This window comes from Palaemon carinicauda, chromosome 13 (genome assembly GCF_036898095.1).
Source record: "Palaemon carinicauda isolate YSFRI2023 chromosome 13, ASM3689809v2, whole genome shotgun sequence".
Taxonomy (NCBI): Eukaryota; Metazoa; Arthropoda; class Malacostraca; order Decapoda; family Palaemonidae; genus Palaemon; species Palaemon carinicauda.
Genome location: NC_090737.1, coordinates 71,568,339 through 71,595,838, shown reverse-complemented (window position 1 = coordinate 71,595,838; position 27,500 = coordinate 71,568,339). Strand labels below are relative to the sequence as shown.

The window sequence follows — 27,500 nt, the reverse complement described above, 5'->3', positions numbered from 1 at the left end:
TCTCCCTTCCTTGATTAGGGTCTAACAACCCTAATCCAGGTTAGGTTGGGAGGACTGGTTTATGTACCTTGCTGAAATATACGCGTGCACCGTTTTTTCAGTTGGTCCACCTACTATAGGTTAGGGTGAGCATCTCCCTTCCTAGGTGGCCGCTCTGGTACATAACCCATCCTTTCTTATAAGAAGACCCTTTCCCCCCCCCAACCTATCTCTTGCCTAGCCTAACCTACCAGTAGGTTAGGCTTCATATGTCCCCTGTCCTACACTCCACCCTAGGCTGGAGTGCTGGACCCCGTGGTGCTCCCAGTGTTGTCCGCTCTGATACATAGACCTTCCATAGTGCTATGGAGTCAGTTATCATTTGGTCGACATGAAGAGTCTCCACCCCTCCTTTGGGTACACCCTGTCCTCTCTTGGACTGCCTTAGCCCCCGGCCCTTGCGGCCCCTGCTTAGGATGATAGATTCACCTCTATCATGGTGGTACCTTTTTCCAGAGGTGTCTTGACTAGGCTAGTACAGCCTTGCCATCCCACCTCCATCTTTGGTGCTTGTCCCTTGCCGCCTCTACCCCGGCATTACCGCCGCTACGGGTGACTTCCTTATCCTTGCCGCCTTCCCCCGAGTGCCGGGGGATCGCCGCCGGCCGCTGGCTTACCGCCGTGGCCTCTCCATTCCCTCATAGCCTCGGCACACTGCCGACCCCTCCCGGAGTGCCGGCACTAGCAGCCGGCCCCCGGCCCCGGCTATGCTCCCTTATCCTTACCCCTGTCACCCTCCGACTGCCTCCGGCTGCCGGAACCGCCGCTCCTTGCCGGCGGCCGCCGCTACCGGCTGCCGCCACCCTGGCTTCTTTTGACCATAGTATGATCATTCTTGAATGCCAGAAACTCTGCTCGAGCGGCTTCCGGCGTGCCGGGGGTAGGCCGGACCCGTCCGGAGGCGGCAAGATGCCTTGCACCCCTTCTCTCAGCTATCTTTACTAGCGATAGCTCCTAAAAACCGCACCTAGACGGTTTGTTAACGCAGACAAACTGGTACGGAATCGTACACTTTGTTCAGTTTTCACTCTGTCTTCTTGCGTGTTTCATCTTTCCAGCACGCTACGTGTAATTGGCACGTCTGGTTGCCGGAACCTTACTAGGATCTCATGATCCCCAGACTTCTTGATAAGATTTCAAGCCTAGTCTATAATATGGTAATTCTAAATGGAATTCCCATTATCAAGACACCTTCCATGGAGGCCTACGGCCACCTGGGGCTGTCTGATGCTACGGCAACCAGCCGGGCGGGTTACACGAGGCATGCGTCTGTCTCCTTTCACCCACCCTTCTGTGCATCACAATTAACTTATGTTAATATTAACTTGTTAATAATTAACTTTATATGCGAGCCATATTATGACTCTACAATACTCATCGTCTCTTTCTTTTACAGGAGGAGTACGTCAAGTGTGACCACGACTTCTGCGCGGTCCGTCGGCCACACTTCTATGGACACACGGCGTGTAGGACACACGCCCCTTGTGCTCACAAGAGAGGGGATCTCAAGTACTGGGGCCCCACCACCTGTTCGGTCTGCCAAGAATGCTTACAGAAAGCATTCTATGATCCTCCCTCAGCGGAGATTCGGGACACTGCTCGGGACAACCTACGCAAGTGGGTACGTGGCTTTCAAAAGAACGCCACTGGACCATACCTAGCTACAGAAGAAATGAGGTCTTTGCTGTTCCCAAAGGCCTCACCAGACTCAGTGGTCCCAGTCGAACAGATCCCCGTAGTCCAGATCACAGTGGAACCTGATACTGTCATGGCTCAGTCCATGAATGATTGTCACCTGGATTCAGAACATGATGAACACATGTCAGAGATCTCGGAGGACACCGAGAAAACCCTTATGGCCCAGGGTGAAGGGGAGGATGATGAAGAAGAGGACCGGGTAGTATATACCGAGTCCGATAAGGAGGATGCCCCTCCCTCCATCCCCCCTCCTACTCCTACACCGACGGAAGTGTCTCTCCCGTCTACGTCCTCCACCACGACTCCTTTACCTACGGCACAGGATATGATTCGGCTCATTGAATCCGTGATGGAGCAGAAGCTCCAAGAAACTCACAAGATCATTCGGTCGATGGGAGGTTCCAAGGAATCTCGCAAAATCTCCATCAAGGACCTCCCCGCATGCTCGAGCGACAATCCGTGGCGATTCGCCGAGCATATGGTCATCGCTGACGACAAGATCTTCGTCAGCGATAAGATCGGTTCCATACCCCTGGAAGAAGTGGAGTTCTTCCCCCGCTTTGAGGCGTATCCGGACTGTTACGTCCGTCTACGTTCAGAACCATCCTCAAAGGAAGAGACCGAACCGAAGGAGAAAATAGTGTTCGATCTCTCGAAGGCCCAGGCTATGCTTGCCAAAGCGCTTAAGAGCAGAGGCTTTACCTGCTCTGGACTTCCGGCTCTGAGCAAGAAGTACCCCACCTACGTTGCGCCCGATGAAGTGGTGATACCCTTCACGGAAAAGGCCTTCGCTGCCTGCCTTAAGGCTGTAGAAGAAGGGAAATCCTGCCCTGCATTGGAGGAATGCAGACCTTTCTCCGCAGCCATCCCGCCCGACACCAAACACTGGAAGGATGTGCAACACACCTTCGTGGTGGGCAAACTAGATCCTGACGTTGCTGGACGTCAGTTTAATGAGGACCTCCCCAAGCTAAACGAACACCTTCTTCGTAGGGAACAGGAAACGAAGGAGAGGCTGGCAGCATCTCTCACTCTCCAGGTCCAGATGGACGTAATGGCTGGTGACACCAGAGTCCCTGACCATTACATGGTCCTTGCCAAATCTCATATGGCAACCTTAGTCAAGGATCTGTACCATTTCATGCGAGCTCGTAGAGCCTGCAGAGAATTCGTGTTCTCCAGTGCCACTGTCAGACACGAACCCCGGAAACTGATTGCCTCCAACATCTGGGGCAAGTACCTCTTCCCGTCTCATCTAGTGAAAGAGATCACAGACAAGGCCGCATCTGAGAACAGGAACCTTCTCAACAAATGAGGCATGTCTAGGAAGAGAAAGCCCTCTCAGGATGACGGTCCTCAGCCTAAGAGGAAGCAGCCGAAGCATAGACCCCAGCAACGTCAGCACAGACGTCAGTTTCCGGCACCCGCTACTCCCCAAGTGGCCGCTCAGCCGCCACAGACCTTTCAGTTGGTCCCACAGCCGGTTTTGTCCTCATCACCGGCCTTCAACCCCGCCTTCGAACAGCACTCCACTACCTTTCGTCCCAAGGGTAGAAGCTCAGGCAGGGGTTCCGGCAGAGATTCCTCTCGCCGGCCCTCCAGAGGCAGAGGAGGACAGGGAGCTAGCGGCCGAGGCAGCAAGTCCTCGGGACCCCAGAAGCAATGAAGTGCTTCCGGTGGGAGGAAGACTCCGCCACTTCCAGGATCGCTGGACCTTCGACTCCTGGGCACACAGCATCATCAAGAAAGGTCTGGGCTGGAGCTGGGCGCAACCACCCCCAACCTTCCAGCAATTCTTCCAACGTTCAACCCCCCTCCTGGAAGAATATGTGCTAGACCTCTTGAACAAGAAGGTGATAAGAAGGGTGAAGTCCACAAGGTTCCAAGGGAGACTGTTTTGTGTTCCCAAGAAAGACTCAGACAGACTCAGAGTCATTCTGGACTTATCCCCCCTCAACGTATTCATATCGAACAACAAGTTCAAGATGCTGACTCTTCAACAGATCAGAACCCTCCTGCCTCGAGGGTCTTTCACGGTCTCGATAGACCTGGCGGACGCATACTGGCACATACCAATGAACCATCACGCTTCCTCCTACCTAGGATTCCGACTCCAACGGAAAAGCTATGCCTTCCGGGCCATGCCCTTCGGACTCAACGTGGCCCCTCGGATATTCACAAAGCTAGCGGACGCAGTAGTACAACAGCTCCGCATCCGAAACGTCCAGGTGATGGCCTACCTCGACGACTGGCTAGTGTGGGCGCCCTCGCCCGAGGATTGTATAGAATCCTGCAGAAAAGTTACCCAGTTTCTCGAACACCTGGGATTCCAGATAAACGCGAAAAAGTCTCGCCTATCTCCAGCTCAGAAGTTCCAATGGTTAGGCATCCACTGGAATCTTCAGTCACACCGCCTTTCCATTCCAGCAAAGAAAAGGAAGGAAATAGCAGGGTCTGTCAAGCGACTGTTAAAATCCAAACGGATCTCGAGACGCCAGCAGGAACAAGTTCTAGGCTCTCTACAGTTCGCCTCGATCACAAACCCAGTGCTTCGTGCACAGCTAAAGGATGCAGCGGGAGTCTGGAGACGTTCCGCATCCATCGCTCGAAGAGACCTCAAGAGACGGCTCCCAAGCAGACTTCGACTTCTTCTAAAGCCGTGGTCAGAAGCGAGGGCCCTAAAAAGGTCCCTTCCTCTCCAACACCCACCTCCATCTCTCAACATCCATACGGACGCTTCGTTGGAGGGTTGGGGAGGTCACTCCCACCAAAAACAGGCTCAAGGCACTTGGTCTCCCCTATTCAAGACGTTTCACATCAACATCTTGGAGGCCATGGCGGTTCTTCTGACGCTGAAGAAACTCTCCCCGCCCCCGTCGATACACATTCGCCTGACCCTGGACAGCTCTGTGGTAGTGCGTTGTCTCAATCGCCAGGGCTCAAGATCGCCCAAGATAAATCAGGTGCTCCTGACAATCTTCCGTCTGGCAGAAAGGAAGAAATGGCACCTGTCTGCAGTTCACCTACAAGGATTCCGCAATGTGACAGCGGATGCTCTATCTCGGACAAACCCGATAGAGTCGGAATGGTCTCTAGACGCAAGATCATTCTCCTTCATCTCTCACAGAGTCCCAGAACTCCAGATCGACCTCTTCGCAACGAGCGACAACCATCAACTTCCTCGATATGTAGCCCCGTACGAGGACCCCAAAGCGGAAGCGGTGGACGCCATGACCTTGGATTGGAACAGATGGGCCAAGATTTACCTGTTCCCTCCCACCAATCTTCTGCTGAAAGTCCTCTCCAAATTGAGAACCTTCAAAGGGACAGCAGCTCTAGTGGCTCCCAAGTGGCCCCGCAGCAACTGGTACCCCTTGATCCTGGAGATGCAGCCAACGCTGATCCCCCTCCCGGACCCAGTTCTCTCCCAGCAAATACAGAAGTCGACTGTCTTCGCTTCATCATCGAAAATCAAGGACCTTCATCTCATGATTTTCTCACCCTAGCCGCTAAGAAAAGGTTTGGGATTTCGAAGAAGAGTCTAGACTTCCTCGAGGAATACAAGACCGAATCCACGAGAAGGCAATACGAATCGTCTTGGAGGAAATGGGTCTCCTTCGTCAAGGCAAAGAACCCCTCGAAAATCACCATAGATTTTTGCATGTCCTTCTTCATTCACCTTCATGGACAAGGCTTGGCAGCCAACACGATTTCTACTTGCAAATCGGCCTTGACCAGACCTTTGTCATACGCCTTCCAAATAGATCTGTCTAGCGACATCTTCAACAAACTACCGAAGGCCTGTGCCCGTTTACGACCGGCACCCCTTCCGAGACCAATCACTTGGTCTCTAGACAAAGTTCTCCACTTCGCCTCCAACTTGGACAATGATTCATGCCCTCTTAAGGACCTGACTCAGAAAGTTATATTTCTCTTCGCTCTAGCTTCGGGAGCCCGAGTCAGCGAAATAGTGGCACTATCTAGAGAAGAGGGACATATCGTTTTCAACGATTCAGGAGACCTCTCCCTCTTCCCTGATCCGACGTTTCTCGCAAAGAACGAATTACCTACCAAACGATGGGGCCCGTGGAGGATATGCCCCTTGAAGGAAGATGCCTCTCTATGTCCAGTAGAGAGCCTTAAGGTCTATCTTCATAGAACTTCAAACTTTGGTGGAGGCCAACTCTTCAAAGGAGAAACATCGGGCAGCGACCTGTCACTGAAACAATTGAGAGCAAAAATCACCTACTTCATTCGCAGAGCGGATCCAGACAGTACACCCGCTGGTCATGATCCTAGGAAAGTCGCTTCGTCTCTGAATTTCTTTCAGAGTATGGATTTCGAAAGCCTCAAGAACTATACAGGCTGGAAATCCTCGCGTGTTTTCTTTAAACATTATGCGAAACAAGTGCACGAAGTGAAACATTTTGTGGTAGCCGCAGGTAGTGTTATGAAACCCGCTCTGAACTCTGCTTAGAACAGTGAGTTATTAGGGACTCTAACTCGTCGGGTGCCTATGTTGACCCTCAAGTGATACGTAGTGAAGCAGAAACCACCTTGTGTTTTCTTTAACTGTTCTTACCTCAGGTGAAATGTCATAGTAGATTACCACATGAGTGCTACATGCCACGTGCATGACGTGTGTTACATAAAGACTAACGTTCCGTAGAACGAGTGCCTACTAATACTTGATTCTTCCCTTTCAGACTCAAGAGCACGCCTTTATGACTATGTACATTTTTATCAATGTAAATGTTTTTTACTATTTATTGCATGACATGTATTGATTTACCTGCAATTATATAATAAAATGTCTATTTTATTACTTGTGCGTCTCCCTTGCTCCTTTCTTACTATGAAATATACTAATTGTCATAGTTTTATTACCCTTTATTCTTGGTTAAGGAAAATGCCAGGATTTACTCCGGGCATTTATTTATATAGAGCAAGTAAGTTTCCTTAGCGAATACTTACTCAATTATGAAGATGAGTCAACTCCATGCACGAAGTGTACAACCACCACTTCTTCAAGTTTGCTTCGACGCGAATACCAAATCGCTCTGACTTATCTTATGGATCTCATTGTTCCTTCAGCCTATATGAATAGCCTTCCCATGACCACTTTGATCTCAGCATAGCCCGTGGGGACTTCCATGCCAGGGGGGCAGGAAGGCAACTGCCTCACGGTAGCTCTAGTATAGACCACTATGCTTTCGGCTCAATGTTTTAGCACTCACTTATAAAGGGGAAAAAGTCTACCACGATACACTAATTCTCTGGTACTCTTCCATCAGGACGCCATGGCTTGAGCCCAAAAAACGGATTTTGAGCGAAGCGAAAAATCTATTTTTGGGTGAGATAGCCATGGCGTCCTGATGGACCCACCCTGTCTGTTATCAGGTCCCGCCCTGCGCCGCTGTATCATGGTGATGAGCGAGCTCCAGACTTTCGGAATGAGGACGGACGTGACGTCATCAAAAGCAATGGCGTCCGTCTGTTTACATCGCGAGTACCGATATCGCCACATCTAGATTGGCTGCGGCTCAGCTCCCAGCCACTCCCTGTCCGCCATATTGAAGCGTTAACTCTATATGGGGTGCAGATAGCTATGTGGCACGTTTATACATGCGTGTCCCCTGTTGATACACGATGTCTTAAGGGGAAACCCTTAGGATACTCGCTCCAGAAGTTAGAATTCTGTGATAACCTGTGGTTTAATTCTCTGGGAAAATCCTAGTAGTGATTACCCAAGGAAGCTACCAAAAAGGATCCTTCCATCAGGACGCCATGGCTATCTCACCCAAAAATAGATTTTTCGCTTCGCTCAAAATCCGTTATATATATACATTTATATATATATATATATATATATATATACAGTATATATATATATATATATACATATATATATATATATATATATATATATATATATATATATATATATATATATATATATATATATATACATATACATATATATATATATATATATATATATATATATATATACATAAATATATATATATATATATATATATATATATATATATATATATATATATATATATATATATATATATACACACACATACAGTCAGGCCTCGTTCTTGGCGATAGTTAAGTTACAAACACAGGCGCGAAAAGATAATTTTCACGAATAAATACTGCACTAGGGTGAGCTAATTCCTAAACTAAAAAGTCCCTGTCCCTTGCCTTGAACAGGTGCCCGAACTGTTGATTAACACAGTAAATACTACCTAATATTCTTTTAATTTGGTTTCTATAACAGTTAATAATCATAAGTATAGTATACAGTACATTTACACACATGTACATTACGTACTGGACACAGTAAGGTTACAGTACAGCATTGTGCTAATGTAAAGTTTACCGAGTCGTCGTCATCATCCCCTTACTGATCTGTATAATAAATGTTGTTCCTATCAAGTAATACTGTATTGTAACCTAATACCTACAGATACTGTAGTGCATATTACTGTAATATATGTACAGTACATCTTAATTGTACTTTACTGTAAGGATTCGGTGTGTATTCATTCAGACTCGTAGCCTACGCCACTAATCTTGAAGTATGACGTGATGTTATCTATACTTTCTTAAACAGAAATACAGCTTAATTCATAAACTAAAAACTTGAATATCTCGATAATAATTGTTTCTTTTAAATAAACACACAAAACAGCGCATTTGATTGCCTTTCAACAGCTGATCTCTCTCTCTCTCTCTCTCTCTCTCTCTCTCTCTCTCTCTCTCTCTCTCTCTCTCTCTCTCTCTCTTGAATATTCGATTTCATTTTTGGAAGTATTATTGCATTGCATTCTAGATAATTACGATTATTTAAATAGTTAATTTTGCTTTAATAAAGCATTTATGTACTTTTGTTTTAAATTTTGTGTAAAGAAAACAATAAAATAGCCTAATTATATTTTTTTACTATAAATTACCTTTGTAAACTAGGTTATCAGAAATGGATCGCGTGATCCATTTCGAATATCACAGTGTAGCCTACACAATAGAAATATTTTTTTTTGTAAATTAGTACTGTAATGTACTGCTGGGTAAAATATACAGTACAGTACTGAATAACAGTAAATAAATTTTATTTAGAATATAGAATAGTTCACTTTACTGTATATACAAAAAGACTATTAATCACGATAAAACATTGCGTACCCGTACATCTACATACGTCCAGTGTCTCTCTCTCTCTCTCTCTCTCTCTCTCTCTCTCTCTCTCTCTCTCTCTCTCTCTCTCTCTCTCTCTCTCTCTCTCTCTCATTTTTCCTTTTAATCTCATGATTGTGTATTTACAATGAATTTTATATCATTAAGTACATTTTAAGTAAAAAACACAGTAAACAACACTAATGTATGTACGAACGCACAATGATACGACGAATGCACAACAAACACATGAGAAATTTATTTTTCTTTTATTTCGGTAAATAAATAACAGATCGTATTTTTGTATAATGATTATTTATCTAAAATTAATTTCATATCAATAAGTACATATTCAAGTTAAAACTCACAATGAACTGTACTGTGTGGTACGTAGGAACCCACAATGCTACAATGTACTGTATGTATATCAAACATATTAGAAATTTATTTTTCTTTCATTTTGATAAATAAATACACAGATCGTAACATATTTTTCCTTTTAGTCTAGTGGTTATATATTTACAATTAATTATATATCAATAAGTACATAATAAAGTTAAAAAAACAACAACAAACAGTATTTTTTTGGCATGTATGAACGCACAACGCTACTACGTATACATATCAAACACAGCGATTTATTTGTCTTTCCTTTCACTATTTAAATAAAAGATCGTAACATATTTTTCCTTTTAGTCTAATGACTATTTATTTATAATAAATTTTATATTAATAAGTACAGACTCAAGTTGAAAAAAATGAACAGAACTTCCTGGTATGTATTTCGATGCATAAACAACAGATCGTAAAATATCTTTTCCTTTAAATTTTATGCATATTTATTTACATTTAATTGTATATGGTTTTCATACATTTCGTTTAAAGCTATTACAGTATTATTAGCTATCATGTGAATACACACACTCTCTCTCTCTCTCTCTCTCTCTCTCTCTCTCTCTCTCTCTCTCTCTCTCTCTCTCTCTCTCTCTCTCTCTCTCTCTCTCTAATAATTGAATTTTTTTTTTTTTTTTTACAAAGCTTCTATTGAATACTCACTGACAGACCCGTAATAAATAATTTCCTAAGCTTTATACTGTAATCAAGCACCACACAGCTAAAAACTATAAAATATCGTGCATCGGCAACATAAATGAAATTCCGGTTAACGTCATGCATCAACTTGCAGTACAAATAAATAAAATTTCAGAGAATAATTTCAAATAAAACTACTGAAATTAGTATTCTTATTGGAAAATGATAGATCAAGTAATAATAGTTTCTTTTAGTAAATATGAAATATTCTTCGGTAGCATGCTTTAATAATAAGGGAGTTATTTGATCTGAAAATTGAGGTTGAAGACCAACTAGGCAGGGTTAATCAGCTGATTTGAATGTAAACATTGCACATTATTATAATTCACTGTTTTCAATCATAAATACGATATTAAATGTGAATATTAAATGCATTATTATTGGATACAGTTAAGTGGAACACCAGGGAGAACAGGGAGAGAGAAGGACGAAACAATATGACAAAGGGATCCAGACACAAGACGGGGGGAGGCAGTAGCCAAGTTCGTTCTTCTTGCACCTCCCCTCTGCTAAATCTACCTCAATTCAAATAAATTAGCGAAATCAAGGAATCTAGGAAATTCGAGAAGAAGGAAAGGAATAGGTGCAATGGGGAATAAAAAGGTGGTTTATAATGATTAATAAGATGAAAATGACGGATGAATGTTAGAAAAGAGAAGATGAATTAAATTGCTAAAAATAAGAGAGAATCAAAAGAGTTGGAAAGATACATTGTAGATGTGTGTGTCGGAGAGCAATGTAAATGTACGAAAGGGATTTGGGAAGGAATTGGGATATAATAATAATAAGTGACGGAAAATAATAATGTGAAAGAGGTATCATACTAATATGCAAGGTAGGTTATATTATAGTAAAACCAATTTGTCGTGGCCGCTGAGACAATATCTGACCCACTGTATACCGTACTCGTGTCAAAATGATTTAATCACTTTAAGGGAAAATGAACACAGTACTTGGACACGATCCATTCAAACTGAGTGAAACTAATAAAGCGTAGCCCCTTTATGACAGATCCTTCCTTTTTGACTAATCTCACAGGATTAACCAGAGGTGGTTACGATTAACCAGAAGTTAAATCCAGTCTGTCTGTCTCTCTCTCTCTCTCTCTCTCTCTCTCTCTCTCTCTCTCTCTCTCTCTCTCTCTCTCTCTCTCTCTCTCTCCTGCTAGTCTTGCCGAGCATATACTGTATATTTCTTAAGGTAAGGTTTCCATTTCTATAATGATAATTGAAACCAACATTTTTTTTTTCGAAATTATAATCCCAGCCTATTTGCCTGTTTTATACTATTGTCATAATAAGACTCTGTCAGATGGTGAGTTTTAAATCTGATTGACCAGTACATCTTGGAGGTTACCATTGGCCTTGGAGGTTACAAGGGTAAATTTATCAGGCAAAGATCAGTAAGACATACTTAATCCCCTGTATAAAATGCAGTTTTTGAAACTACATAAGCTATCAACCTTAAACGATTGGAAAAACAACTCGTGGAAAGAGTACACAGTGAAGATAAACAGCGGAACTTTTACTTATGTAACCAAAGCATACATTCGCATGTCTAAAGCCACAAATGTTACTGAATAACAGTTCGTCGAATAATCATGGAAGAAGAATGTGGAAAATCTAATTTTCTACAACAAACAAAGCATCGTCTTCGTACTGTGACTACTCTAGACGACTTCAACAAATATGTTTTAAGAAGAACAGTGTTAAACTTTTATGCACGAAAGGAAATCCCTACTTTCAAAAAAAAAAAAAAAATACTTGTGGAAGGTGAAGAAAACATTGTATTCAATGGATGCAAAGAATTTCTAAGGAAAGTCTACATGATATATAGGCTATATATATATATATATATATATATATATATATATATATATATATATATATATATATATGTGTGTGTGTGTGTATATACTGTGTATATATATATATAAATATATATATATATATATATATATATATATATATATATATATATATATATATATACATATATATATATGTGTGTGTGTATATATATACAGATATATATATAAATTTATATATATATACATATATATATATATATATATATATATATATATATATATATATATATATATATATATATAGAGAGAGAGAGAGAGAGAGAGAGAGAGAGAGAGAGAGAGAGAGAGAGAGGCGAGATTAAATTGACTTTCTCCAAGAAATCATAATCTTATAAGCCGAAAGACCCTTCATTAACGGATGTGACAACAAGTACGGAAATATCGGTAGTAAAAGATCAGTATCAGAAAAGGGCAGAACAATTAAAAAGATTTAAACATTCTTTTCTTTAAATAACTCTTCCAAGTTAATTATATGCATTGTTCATGCTTATTTGTCAGTTTTCGATATGTGTGTATATATATATATATATTCGCTGGTAAGAGACTGATGTCTCGCCAGGTAAATCCTCGGACAGCTGTTAGCGTCAGGTTCCAATTCTTTTTATGGGCTCTCGTGACATGGTTGGTTTCGACCTGGCCTTTCATTAGAAGGGGCTAGCGTTCGATCCCAAGTATGAGGTAGAAATTTATTTCTATTTGAACACGATGTTGTGTTGATATTTATCCATATATATATATATATATATATATATATATATATATATATATATATATATATATATATATATATATATATATATATGTAAATATCACCCACGAAATGCATTTAATACCGAATTCTATCTTGGGAATACATATCCACTTGGAATTCATTTTATGGTAACAGCTTCTGGCCGGGTGGTGATTCGAACCACCACCTGTACGGCTTGAAACTATGCTGGCAGGGACCCCTACCGACTCGGCTATCAAGAGATAGCCGAGTCGGTAGGGGTCCCTGCCAGCATAGTTTCAAGCCGTACAGGTGGTGGTTCGAATCACCACCCGGCAGATAGCCGAGTCGGTAGGGGTCCCTGCCAGCATAGTTTCAAGCCGTACAGGTGGTGGTTCGAATCACCACCCGGCCAGAAGCTGTTACCATAAAATGAATTCCAAGTGGATATGTATTCCCAAGATAGAATTCGGTATTAAATGCATTTCGTGGGTGATATTTACATTAATTAAAATCACGTGTGCTTGTGATATATGTTCATATATATATATATATATATATATATATATATATATATATATATATATATATATATATATATATATATATATATATATAGTGTGTTACAATAAACAAGTTTTTATTGTAAAGATGTTGATGTTATTTAAGCGATCTTGTGCAAACCAGTATAGTTGTGAAGAAAGGGCGAGGGAAAATAGGATACTCGTCCCTGTATTATTGTTAATCTCTTAATCTGGCTTTATTGTTGTTTTCAAAGGCTTTCGACTTGTCTCTAAAGAGTGATTCCTTCAAGGAAAAATGAACTATGTTTTTACGCTCAGACACGATAAGTTCCGGCAAAGAGCTCTTCTCAGCGGCCACCACAGAATGGTTTGACTGTAGTGAGGTAATTTTGTGAAATTGAATGGTCATATCACTAGGATAATATCGTGAATGTGAATATAGGTTGACGACAGACGCAGGGTTGATCAGCTGATTTGAATGTAAAAATGCATGAAATTATAATTTGCTATGTTTTTCATTATAAATGATACTAAACTATGAATATTACATGCATTATTATTGGATACAGTTAAGTGAAACACCAGTTTAATCGAAATCCTGTTTATTTCAAATATAGCTGCAATTTTGTACCACAGTAAATGGATATACACAGTACAGAAAGAGCTAGGACCAGCTGGGTGTAGATAGGTAGTGAAGTGCAGCGCTCCCAGTGTAAAGAAGCGCAGGCTTTTGGAAATCATCGGGCACCTTGAATTTTATCACGATTTTTATGATAATTTTTATTTAATGGGTATTGCATTTTCCTTGGCAATCCCAATCCTGTTGCCAATTATTAGAAATCAAATTCTTAATGTTGGGTAAACAATCAAATTTTTTTTTCTTGGCCGCGAAAAACTGAAACCGCAAGCAAGAAACTGCGATTAATGAGGTCTGACTGTACATATATATATATATATATATATATATATATATATATATATATATATATATATATATATATATATATATATACACACATACACACACAGTCAAGCCACGGTTTTCGAACGTCTCAGGTCTCGAACAAATCGGAGTTCGAACAAATAATTCAAGATTTTTTTGCTTCAGACGGCGAACAAAATATTGTAACTCGAACACCCCCGAGATGAGCCGAGACAACCCCACAACGCGGCTTGGATGCCGACTGACGCTCTCTCACGTTATCTTTAGTATTCAACCATTGTATGCAGATGTGTTCGTTGTGGTTTACGAAAATATTTACTGTATTTTGTGTTTTGCGTAGTGTATTAACCCCTAATCATGCCTCCAAAGAAAGCAAGTGCAAGTAGTAAAGTTGGTGGTGATGAAAAGATGATAGTAGTGTGCAAAACTATTGATTTTAAGAAAAAATTAAGAGTGAAATATGAATCGGGGTGTGCGTGTGTCTTAAGGAAGGATGCCCCAACTGCTGTTATCAAAAATATGCGTGCCAAATGGAATGAACTCCAGAACTGTGTATGCTTTTAATGACCTTGTCATTAGCCACTTTTGAAAAGTTCTTAAAAGAAGGCAGAAACAAGTTACACTAGATAAGTTCTAAACTAAAAGGAAAGAACACCCTGTGGAAGAGTCTTCCCAACCGGAGAGATTTTCTAGAGAGACAACACCCACAGCCGAGTTACCCGATGTTTTTATGGAAGAGGATTCTGTTTTTCAAGCAATAACCTTCCTCCCTACGTCTCCTTCTCTCCAAAAACCACGTTCATTATGCCATCTACAAATCACCAGAAAGGTAAAAATATTTATGCATTGAAAATCGTTATTTTTCTTTTTGATGTGTTACAATTGGTAAAGATAAAAAAATATTTTGATGTTTTTTTTTTCACCCAATCTTTGATAAGATATTTTTCATTGAAATTTCTGCACTTTTTTTTCAAAGATTTCGTTAACTCTTACCTTAGCCTAGGCTAGCCTTTGATACATTAATTTTTTTGATGTCTTACAATTGGTAAAATAAAAAAAATTATGTTTTTTTCACACAATCTTTGATAGGATATTTTTCATTGGAATTTCTGCACTTTTTTCCCAAACATTTCGTTAACTCTAGCCTTTGATGCGTTAATTTTTTTGATGTGTTACCATTGGTAAGAATAGAAAATGTTTTTGATGTTTTTTTTTCACGCGAGCTTTGATAAGATATCTTTTATTAGAATAAAACAAACAAGCTATTTCTACACTTTCATTTTACACAAAAATCTCAGTAAACGAGACTGGAGTACGAGTTGCTACAGATACGGCAATACATTCCCCAGTCTAGCCTACTCTATTAATAGATTATTTATGAGAAATTCTGTGTACTTTATATATTACCTGCTCTCTGCTTTAGTAAACAATATGGAGTCTTGTATTTTGAAATGGTTTGTTGAAAGTAATATAGACAACGATAGTAAATCTTAACAATGGTATATTGCTTTTAATCAAATTTATCCTGTCTCTTTCCTTCACTGGCATACCGCCTCCAATGGATTGTGGGAGTCAGTAATAAGAACATCCGGGGAGGTTCATAGAAATAAACAGAATTTTAGTAATAAAATTTCTTATTCCTATACTCACCTGAAGTTCATATATACAGTAAATGCACACCCCTCATCCCTGCCTCATGGTGTCAAGAAGATAGGAATAATTTTGATTTTGATACTGAGGAGACAAAGATACTGCTGCATCAGTTACCACTAACTACTATAATGTTCCTTCATTTACCAAGGTTCTGTTTATTAAAGGGAAAGAAAATGAGATTGAAAATTTTCCGAATAAAGGTAGATTAAACTGAGCTTCTGGAAAAGCAATATAAACATCATGTGAGTATAGAAATAAGAAATTTTATTTTTAAAATTCTGTTTTTCTAAAAAGAAAATTACTTGTATTAAAAAAGCAAAATATAAAAACAACTGCAGAGTCAAGTAAACTATTAACAGGAAGCAGAACTCGCTAAAGTTTGAAGAAGTGAGTGTTAGGTTGAGGGATGAGGGAACTTGGACAGAGTGAGGAAAACGTAATAAATAGAAATCTTTGGTGATAATGAATTGGAGAGACCAACCTATGATTATCAAAAAAATAATGGCCGAAAAAGGAAAGTCAAGTAAGGTTTTAGACATCTTTAATTTTTTCTTTTTTTTTACTTTCTAGCTAATCATGAGGCAGTAATAGCAAAAGTCCTATGATTTTCTGAGAAACTTTATTGTCAATGTCCTACGAAAAATCCTGGTTTGCTACCTAGACATATTTCAAAATCTGGCCTATTTTGCTTTGGCCTACTAATCAAATTCTATCTTTGTGGAGGTAAGTGGTAATAATTATGAGCAATATCTCTCTTATAATGTTCAATTTTTCTAAGTAGAAGCCTTCCATAAAACCATTCTCTACCACCTTGAAGATATTTATTTTGATAAAAAATTATAAAGATAAAAATGTATTAACAAAGAAAGCTGTGTAAATGCTAAATTCTCCCCAAAAGGATAATCTATACAGAACTGCATACTGCAGTTGAATTTTCATGTTTACTTAAATGTAATGAGCAATACAAAATGAATACTTACCTAAAGCCAAAAACGATTTCATCATGTCGCAGGTGAGCATCATCATCTACAGAAAGTACTGCTTCAGTTTCAATTTCCGAGTAAGGCAAAAACCTATTGTTGAGACTGTTTCTCTCAGCTCGTATAACCTAGAAAATTTCATAATACTATATTGGTCAAGTGGTTAAGGATAACAATAGGCTTGAGGAATATTATAAAAGTAAATTGAATTAAAAAAAGTATAACTAACATCTCTTACAAACATTATCAAAGGAAAAAATATAAAATGTTAGCAAAAAATGTTGAATGTATTTTACAACACTACTTATACCAAGGAACCACAGAGGGCATACTTAATGCAATCCAGAATACTGTTTTTTTAGGCAACTGACTTAATTTTTGCTATAACAAATTTTGTAAATGGGGAATAGCGAACCAGCGAACGTGTTTACAGTAACACACAGGTATCGGAGTTGTAACAGCTCTCCCACGTATCCAATCCTATCCTATATCCTTCGAGACAAGGTTAACTCTATTCGGGGAAGGATAGCCGTGGTTGTTTTAAACACATCGCTGTTACATACACGATATCTTTCGGGATATTCGCTCCAGGGGTGATAACCCTGTGATACCTCTACAGGTAAAATTCTCGGGTATATCATTTGCAGGAAATATCTCAAGTAGAAAGTGGCCTAGAGGAACTTCCGTCAGGACGACATGAATCGAGCCCAAAAAGTATTTTTGCAAAGTTTACAGTATGGTACTTACTACACGTACAAAAATATAATAAATGGATGAAATGAAAATTTAATTTGACACCACTCTATGACTTAAAATGTTCTCTCTCAATTATGTTGTGGTTTTTGCAACTTTCTTTTTCCTTACCACTATGTGTATTTATATATAAAAAAAAAAATCATAACAAATACACAGCAAGGTTTTGCATTGTGGGCTTGGGGAGTCATTTTAGCTTAAGTTGAGTTTACAGTATGGTAGCTTCTTTTGTTTGAGCAGCTTCATGCCTCTAGTGATATGGTTCTCTGTTATTGGTCTAAAAAAAAATCCTGGTTGTTGTTTGAACTCCAAAAATTCATTCCACAACTAAGCTAAAAAAGCTCTAAAAACTTTGTTTGGACACTAATATGGTTATGAACCGAGATATGTTCGATCACTGAAGTTCTACTGTATCCCCGCAAGACCTATCAAAGCTGGACTAAACTGGGTTCTAGCCAATTCAACTTGGGAGCAAAAGATGGTGAGGGATTGCCTTATACACACACGAAGTGATCCAAAACACGTGTCGAAACCAAACAATAAATAGAGAAAAGTAATTGTAATTCTGTTGTTATCCTGAAAACTATCTGCAGGACGATCTGTCTGAAGAGAAGCTTTCTTCAATTTTTGGACGCCGCTGAGACATTGTCTATCTATTACAAATGTAGAATAAAATGCCCAAGTGCCATATTTAGAAGTGGCAAGGCATGGATTACTTGAATGGAAGTGCAGAGGATGCTCTACCAAGGAGAGAATGATAGAGCCAAGAAAATTCCAGCTGTTGTGGAGAATGATGCTGTTCTAGATGAACTTGATTCAGGGATCAACGTAGTCTTCAAATATGGAACTTTTGAGGGAGCGAGTAAGCTTCACGTCATAAGCTGCATTGCACAAATGAGGCCCGTTCTGAAAGCTCTGCATCAAGCCCTCTACAACCTTAAAGCTTGAGCTAAATCAGAGGGCAAAGATAATAAAGGAACATTGAGACCACAATTTGTCATGAGGAAAGGTGATGCTACAAATGGAAATAAATCTGAGATAAATGCAGATCTCATACCAGATTTCTGCGGGAGCGTGTAAGCTTCACAATTTGGTCTGCTTTGAATGAGAGATGGCATTCCTGAGGAATCAACGTTGGTCCGGCTGCAAAGGATGGAATCTGTAGCTTCATGAAATTCTATGAAGCCTTCTGAAAAATCCTTTAAGTATTTCAAAAATTATATTAAATTTTTGTATTTATACTTCAAAGTATCTAAAGTTTTCATTTATCAATTTTGTTAAATGTTTTCTGAATTTCCAAACAATTTTGTATCACATTTTCACCACCAAAACCTTTATATTAAAGTGTAGTTTAAAACTCAATGTAGTCCTGAAAAAGGGTCGCGAAGTGATCCGAAACACATGTCGACATGTGTTTTCAAGGAAACAATCATCCAAGACCATAGCAAGTTTCAGTCTCTTTTGGTTAAAGAGCTGAAGATGGCCGAATTCACTAAAACCCAACTTACTGCTTTTGGCAGGAAGCAGGCCACTTTTGTAGCCCCAAGGATACTGTCTCTCCTTTTGCCTCTTAAAGTTTAGAGGCTGTAAGGAAGGCAGTAGAAGAGGGTAAACCATTACCAGTGCTAGAAGAATGCAAACCGTTATCCTTAGCCTTTCCTTATGATTCAGAGAGTTCGGAGAATGTCCAACATATCTTTACTGTTGAAAAACTAGATAAAGACATCGGAACCAGGCAATTTATTGATAAACTGCCTAGAATTCCCCAATCCCCTTTAAAGGAAGAATTGAAAGCTAAAGAGAGACTATCTGCCTCTTTATCCTTGCAATCTTATCTAGTAATGCTTATTGGAAACTATTCCAAATCTGATCTCTTCCCAGTCTTGGCAAAGACTTATCTAACCCTGTTTCATAGAGATCTCCATGCTTTCTTCCTAGCCAGAAGAGCATGTCGAGAACACCTCCTGGCCACTGCTACGATCAGGCATGAACCTAGAAAGCTGATCAACTCCAATACCTGGGGGAAAGACCTCTTCCCCAAGAAATTGGTTAAAGAAGTCATGAACAAAGCGGCTCTGGTGAATAAGAGCCTTATAGAAAAGTGGGGTATGTCCTACTAAAGGAAATTCACCCTCAGTAAAGGACCTCAAACCAAGGGCAAGAAGCCCAGAAGACACTTTAAGGAAAATAAATCCTTTCCTGTCACAACAGCCTCAGTTGTCACCATCCCTCAGACTGTGTACACAATTCCCCAGCAGTTTGTCTCACAGTCTCCAGCCATCAATCTGGTTTATTAGAGAGTCACCATTACATTTCACCCTGTCAGAGATCAAAAGAAGAGCACTGGTGACAGGAGAAGGTATGGAATGGGCGGTCAGTCAAGAGGCCAAGGAAGTAGAGACAAGACATCTAAAGTGGCAGGTCCTTCACAACAACAAGGAGCTCCCGGTAGGGGAATGACTTCACCTGTTCAGGCTGGAAATGGAGATAGAAACCAACCCAGTTCAAGAGATTTTTCCAACTCATAACCCCATTCTTGCTGAAGTATGTACAGGATCTTCTCCGGAAGTGAGTCATCCGTTGCACAAAATCCATGAACTTTCAAAGGCGGCTATTCTCCATGCCAAAGAAAGATTCGAACACTCTTCGAACTATTCTGGACTAGTCCCCACTAAACAAATTCATTCTAAATGACAAGTTCCAGAGGCTGACTGTCTCGCAAATATGGCCCCTACTACCCCGGGGGGGGGGGGGGGCCTACACTGTCTCCATATATCTTACATACTCCTATTGGCATCTTCCGATAAGTCGGCACTTCTCCCCTATCTTGCTTTCAGACTGGCAAGAAAAGCCAATGTATTCAGAGCTATGCCTTTCGTGCAAAATATAGCTCCAAGTATTTTCACGAAGCTAGTCAAGGTCATCGTCCAACAGTTACGGAGCAGAAGCCTACAGGTGATGGTATACTTGGACAACTGGCTAGTCTGGCCTGCAACAAAGTCGGAGTGTGTACGTCTCAAGAAGTCATGAAATTCCTAGAGTCTCTAGGCTTTCAGATCAACTTTGAAAAGTCTAGGCTGTCTCCAGCTCAAGAATTCTAGTGGCTAGGACTTCACTGGAATGTAAAGTCACAAATCCTCTCTCTACCGCAAGGCAAGAGAAAGGAAATCGCAAACTCTGCTAGGTGCCTATTCAGTTCAAGAGTACTCACCAGGCGGCAACAGGAAAATCTTGGGTTCACTGCAGTTTGCTACCATGACAGACCCACTCTTAAAAGCATGACTCAAAGATGCCATCAGAGTCAGAAAAAGAAAGGCATCCAATGCTCACAGAGATCTTCGCCACAAAATCCCTGTCTTACTACGAAAGTAGCCCCTAACCGTGGTCCACTGCTAAGAGTTTATTGACACATGGCCGGCCCTCTAAAGTACCCTCCTCCGTCCGTGACAATTCACACGGATGCCTCGGACCAAGATTGGGGGGGGGGGGACACTCTCTTTCCAAGAAAGTACAGGGTCGGTGGTCAATCACATTTCCGAAATTTCTCATCAATATTCTGGAAGCTATGGTAGTGTTTCTGACTCTGAAGAGACTGAACCCAAAGACAAAATCGCACATCAAATTAGTCATCGACAACAGGATGGTAGTCCACTGTGCCATCAGACAAGACTCCAGGTCTCCTCGGATCGATCATGTGATTCTAGCCATCCTCACTTTAGCAAAGTAGAGGAATTGGCATCTCTCTGCAGTTCACCTCGAAGGGGTTCGCAATGTGACGGCGGATGCCCTGTCAAGATTCAAGCCTCTGGAAACAGAATGGTCTTCAGACACAAAATCATTCTGTTTCATTCTAGAGAAAGTCCCAGAACTGCAAATCAATCTCTTTGCTACCAGCTTTAACAAGAAGCTTCCCCGTTATATAGCACCAAACTTAGATCTGGAAACGACAGGAACGGATGCGATGTCTCTGGACTGGAACCAGTGGTCTCACATCTACCTATTTCTACCATTCAATCTCATAATGAAAGTCCTGAACAAGCTGCAGACTTTCCAGCAGCTCTAGTGTCTCCTAAGTGGCCAAAGAGCAATTGGTATCTTCTTGTTCTGGAACTCAAACCTCTCCAGATCCCTCTACCATCCCCAGTGCTGTCCAAGGATGTTCAACAGAAGACTTCCTTTTGGATAGCGAAAACCCTTCAGCTCATGATTTTCTCGCACTTGCAGCTCAAAGAAAGTTCGGAGTTGCAAAGGAGAGAATTGACTTCATAGAAGAGTACAAGTCCAACACCACAAAATGACAAGATTTGTCTTCTTGCAAAAATGGGTTGCATTCGTGAAAAGTCATCAGCCCTCTTCTATTTCTATGGACTTCTGTTTTCTTTCTTTATCTCATTACATGATCAAGGTCTGGCCTCTACAACTATTGCCTCATGTAAGTCGGCACTAACTAGATCTATTGCTTATGCTATTGATATTGAACTCGATAGTGAGCTGTTCAATAAGATCCTGAAGGTTTGTGCTAAACTGAAACCTAATGCTCCTCCCAAGGCTATTTCATGGTCGTTGGATAAAGTCATGCACTTTGCCTCTTCGAAGGATAATACCTCTACCTCTCTGAGGGATCTTACTCAAAAGTCTATCTTTTTGCTTGCTATGGCTTCTGGTGCTAGAGTCAGTGAGATTATGGCCCTTTCAAAGGATGATGGCCACATTGAATTCTCGCAATCGGGGGAGGTAAGTCTTTACCCAGGTCCTGCATTCTTGGCGAAAAAATGAACTTCCCACGAAACGTTGGGGGCCATGGAAGATTGTTCCACAATAGGAGTACCCATCTCTGTGCCCCGTGGAGTGCCTTAAGGCCTTCCTGTTAAAAATGTGGGTCAACTTTTTCAAGGGGAGACAACAGGATCTAATCTTTCTCTGTAATAGCTAAGGTCCAAACTCGCCTATTTCATCAGAAGAGCTAACGCCGATAGTATACCATCGGGTCATGACCCTAGAAAAGTTGCCTCTTCCTTAAATTTTTTCCAATCTATCTCCCTTGCAGGCTTACACAGGATGGAAATCTTCAAGAGTGTTCTTCAGACATTACTTACTTCAGTTGGAAGAGATTAAACACTTTGTAGTAGCTGCTGGTTGTGTAAATAAACCGGCATCTTAAGTGTTGTGTATGGACTCTTATGGACTATATAGTTGGGACTCCTCAGTCTACATTTTGCTAGGAGACTAATGTTCTTCTTTTCAATGTACTATTTAATATTGTAAAGAGTCAAAGGTGATATTTTCCTTCTATGTCATGAGTGCTACTATTTTACAATTCTTACATAATTTTGTGGTCTGAAAACTTCGGTTTTCTGTATATATCTACTATACACAATGCTGCATTGCTTACTGTTACATGCATGAAATTTTGGAAAAAAATAAAAGACTACTGTTCCATTTTGCGTTTCCTTTCATTGGATTTATTGTACAGAATAAAAGTAGTGTACCTCAATTTTTTAACCCTCCTTTCATAGACTTTGGTGTTTTCATCTACTGGTGACAAAGATCTTCTTCACAGTGAATGGGACTGTTCTACTGATTTCCTTTACTTATATCTTTTACAAACATATTGCTTACACTCATAGTTTGGTACCATAGTTACCAATGCTAAGGGAAGTATGCTTATGTCTATGGGGTTTAACCCTGGAACGGTACGGTGGGTCGTTTGCGACCCCGAGCGTCAAAAAATAACAGGTTTTTCTCAAGTGACTCACCCCCGTGACTGAATTTGTGGGTGATCGACCTGCAGTAGGTGTCTCGCCTACACGCTCTAGTAGTTTCCAGATGTGCATTGCTGTAGCTGTACTCCTTCCCCGATTTCTGAGACGCGTCGGGGTCGAGCGCGACCGAGTTTACCCTTCTAAGGTAATTTGCATAATTATCAAAGTTATTACGTATTATGAAATTGTCGTAGAATGGTGCAACTTGTATAGGTTATCAGTTGTGGAAAGTCTTGGTGGATTGTTTGGCTACCATGTGCATGATTTTTTTTTTAGTTAAAATGTCGTTCATCACCACGAGGACCATTTTACCGCGAGTGCCCCTTTTTCCTTTTTTTTCATTTTTTTGCCAAGTCATTTTTCCGTAAGATATTGCCAAATAGTGTCGTAAAACTTTTGCTTTTTTAGTGTTGGAAAGTGTGTCTAGATGATCTGGCTACCCATGCGTGACTTTGTTTTTGTCAGATACGACGTAGTTATTGGTATATTGGGTATTTAACTGCGGTTGCCAATTTCTGTTTTTTTCAATATTTGTAAAAATTTACTATGTAGTAAGGAATTGCCGTATATTATTGATTTTTTTATCATGTTTATGTGTTAGAAAGTGTGCCTTGATGGTTGGGCTAACACGTGCATGTCTTTTTTTTTATCTGAGATGCCGTATATTAGAATGTTGGGCATTTTACTGCGAGTGCCCCTTTTTCCTTTTTTTTCATTTTTTTGCCAAGTCATTTTTTCGTAAGATATTGCCAAATAGTGTCGAAGAACTTTTGCTTTTTTAGTGTTGGAAAGTGTGTCTAGATGATCTGGCTACCCATGCGTGACTTTGTTTTTGTCAGATACAACGTAGTTATTGGTATATTGGGTATTTAACTGCGGTTGCCAATTTCTGTTTTTTTTCAATATTTGTAAAAATTTACTACGTAGTAAGGAATTGCCGTATATTATTGATTTTTTTCCATGTTTATGTGTTAGAAAGTGTGCCTTGATGGTTGGGCTAACACGTGCATGTCTTTTTTTTATCTGAGATGCCGTATATTAGAATGTTGGGCATTTTTCCGCGAGTGCCCCTTTTTATTTGTTTTGCATTTTTTTGCTTAGTCATGTTACCGTAAGGAATTGGCAAGTAGTGTCGCAAAACTTATATTTTTATAGTGTTGGAAAGTGTTTCTAGATGATCTGGCTACCCATGCCTATCTTTTTTTTATCCAGATATAGCGTATATATAGGTATGTGTTCGATTTTCCTGTGATTGCCATATTTTCGTTTTTTTCCCATTTCTTTCAAAATTACTACGTACTAAGGAACTATCACAGAGTAATGATTCATTTGGATGTTTATTTGTCGGAAAATGTGCCTTGATGGTTTGCCTAGCACGTGGCTGAAATTTTTTTTTCTGAAATGCGTATAATAAAATGTTGGCTATTTTTCCGCGAGTGCCCCTTTTTATTTGTTTTTCATTTTTTTACTTAGTCATGTTACCGTAAGGAATTGGCAAGAAGTGTCGCAAAACTTATATTTTTATAGTGTTGGAAAGTGTTTCTAGATGATCTGGCTACCCATGCCTATCTTTTTTTTTAGCCAGATATGGCGTATATATAGGTATGTGTTCGATTTTCCTGTGATTGCCATTTTTTCGTTTTTCCCATTTCTTTCAAAATTACTACGTACTAAGGAACTATCACAGAGTAATGAATGATTCATTTATATGTTTATTTGTCGGAAAATGTACCTTGATGGTTTGCCTAGCACGTGGCTGAAATTTTTTTTTTTTCTAAAATGCCGTATATTAGAATGGCCATTTTTCCGCGAGTGCCCCTTTTTATTTGTTTTGCATTTTTTTGCTTAGTCATGTTACCGTAAGGAATTGGCAAGTAGTGTCGCAAAACTTATAATTTTATAGTGTTGGAAAGTGTTTCTAGATGATCTTGCTACCCATGCCTATCTTTTTTTTTAGCCAGATATGGCGTATATATAGGTATGTGTTCGATTTTCCTGTGATTGCCATTTTTTCGTTTTTTCCCATTTCTTTCAAAATTACTACGTACTAAGGAACTATCACAGAGTAATGATTCATTTAGATGTTTATTTGTCGGAAAATGTGCCTTGATGGTTTGCCTAGTACGTGGCTGAAATTTTTTTTTTCTGAAATGCCGTATATTAGAATGTTGGCCATTTTTCCGAGAGTGCCCTTTTTTATTTGTTTAGCATTTTTTTTGCTTAGTCATGTTACCGTAAGGAATTGGCAAGTAGTGTCGCAAAACTTGTATTTTTATAGTGTTGGAAAGTGTTTCTAGATGATCTGGCTACCCATGCCTATCTTTATTTTTAGCCAGATATGGCGTATATATAGGTATGTGTTCGATTTTCCTGCGATTGCCACTTTTTCGTTTTTTCCCATTTCTTTCAAAATTACTACGTACTAAGGAACTATCAGAGAGTAATGATTCCTCTAGATGTTTATTTGTCGGAAAATTTTGTTTACTTCTTTTTTGATTGAATATCATCAATTTTTTTTAGCTAAAATATTATATTGTTTTACATTTTTTTTTCGAATTTATTTCCCTTCGAAAAATCTTTTTTGGGTCAGAATTTTAATTTTATAGTCGTAAAATAATCGACAATTATCCAGCAACCCACCATACAATTTTTATGCATATCCAAGAATAATTAGATTAGTAAATAACACCTTGAAATTGACATACCCTTCCTACATTTCAAGTGGCAGATTAGGGAGTCTGAGTCAGTGTGGTTGGCGCCCATTTTGTGGACATATCCGAAGCGTAAGTTGCCCTATCTATATATATTCTTGTTCCCTATAGAATTTGTGATATTTTGGTATATTTTTACCTGCATAAATATCATATTATATATTAAATATATGTATTTTTTTACGAAATTTCTAAGTACTCAAAACATTACCTTTAGATATGGCCCCTGATATAAATGTAATTTACAAAATAATGAAGATTTTTTTACATATTTCTATTTTAGGATAACATATGTTTATTCCCTAAAAAAATTAGCCACTTCCTATTTCATTTGGGTACCCCAAAAAATTCATGAAATTTAGACAAATTTTTTGGGCCAAAAAAAGTTACCCTTTTTTCTCATTTCAGATCTTCACCTCCATGGGTCTGACTTCATCCAAAATACATCAAGATGTGTCCTAAACATTCAAGAATCAATTCCTAAAAGGATTTGTGTATATATGTATAAACTTTTTTTTTATGAATTTTTATGTAAGGTCTTTTTTCTTTTCTACTTAATTTTTTAAAATATTTATAATAAATAGTTTTTCTGCAGATGAGTAGTATTTATCTTTACAGTTGTTTTAAGCATTCTTTGAAGTTTTTTTTGGCAAAAGAAAAAAGGAGGTTACTGCAAAAACTGATTTTTCAGGAATTTTTTTTGGCGTCGGGGTCGCTCGCGTCCGAGTATACCCTTAAAGGGGTGTCCGAAGAGCGTACCTATCCAGGGTTAAAGGGTTAAAACTCTCCTAGCCAAAACTGAGAATAATAATTCTCTGGTACAGTTCCACCAGGACGACATGGTTTGAGCCCAAAAAAACGGATTTTGACATAGGAACAATCTATTTTTGGGTGAGATAGCCATGTCATCCTGATGGCCCGCCAATTACTTTTCATCTCATCCCAATTCTAAGTGTGGGGCCTCGTATCATGCAAAATGATTCAACAGGAAACGTTTTAGTTGTAGCACATTGAGATCGGGAGTTAACTCTATTTGGGGAAGGATAACCATAACTTGTTATTAACACGTCCCTGATATATAAAGTCAGCGTCACTAGTTGTTTTGGAGTACCCGTAACCCAACCTCTCACAAAGAACGGAGGTAAAAAAAAATCTATAACAACCTAAAGAATAATGAAAAATAGAAGAAATTTTCATGGGGTACTCACCTAAAGACAATTAGTAGCCGGTGTGCTTCCCTTTCCACGAAGTCTCCTTGAATCGTGTTGGTAGGGAATCTGCAAGGTTATGGAGGATAGATGGTTCTAAGTTGTCCCACACGTGTTGAATGGCTGCCTTCAGTTTTTCGAGAGAACTCGTGTCTACCTCCCAAATCTTTGCTTTAATGATTGCTCAAAGGTTTTCAATGAGCAAAAGATTGGGAGAATTACCAGGCCAGTCTTTAATGAAGTCAAAACCACAATCGTTTAACCAGGATACAACACTTTTTGCTGTGTCCTGCTGAAATATAGACGTGCCAGTTCTTTCAAAACACTCTTCAACATGGTCATTAAGAAGCTCAATATATGTGTACTGGTT

The 27,500-nt window shown here is 39.6% G+C and overlaps 1 protein-coding gene across 4 annotated transcripts in view; it reads right to left on the bottom strand.

Moving 5' to 3' along the window:
• Nucleotides 1–27,500, bottom strand: part of botv (exostosin like glycosyltransferase 3) — a 449,715-nt gene that overhangs the window by 109,609 nt on the left and 312,606 nt on the right. For all 4 annotated transcript variants that reach the window (XM_068385646.1, XM_068385643.1, XM_068385647.1 and 1 more), the window contains exon 8: nt 16,697–16,824. In XM_068385646.1, coding sequence (XP_068241747.1) covers nt 16,697–16,824 — 128 coding nt within the window. The remainder of the gene's footprint in view (nt 1–16,696; nt 16,825–27,500) is intronic.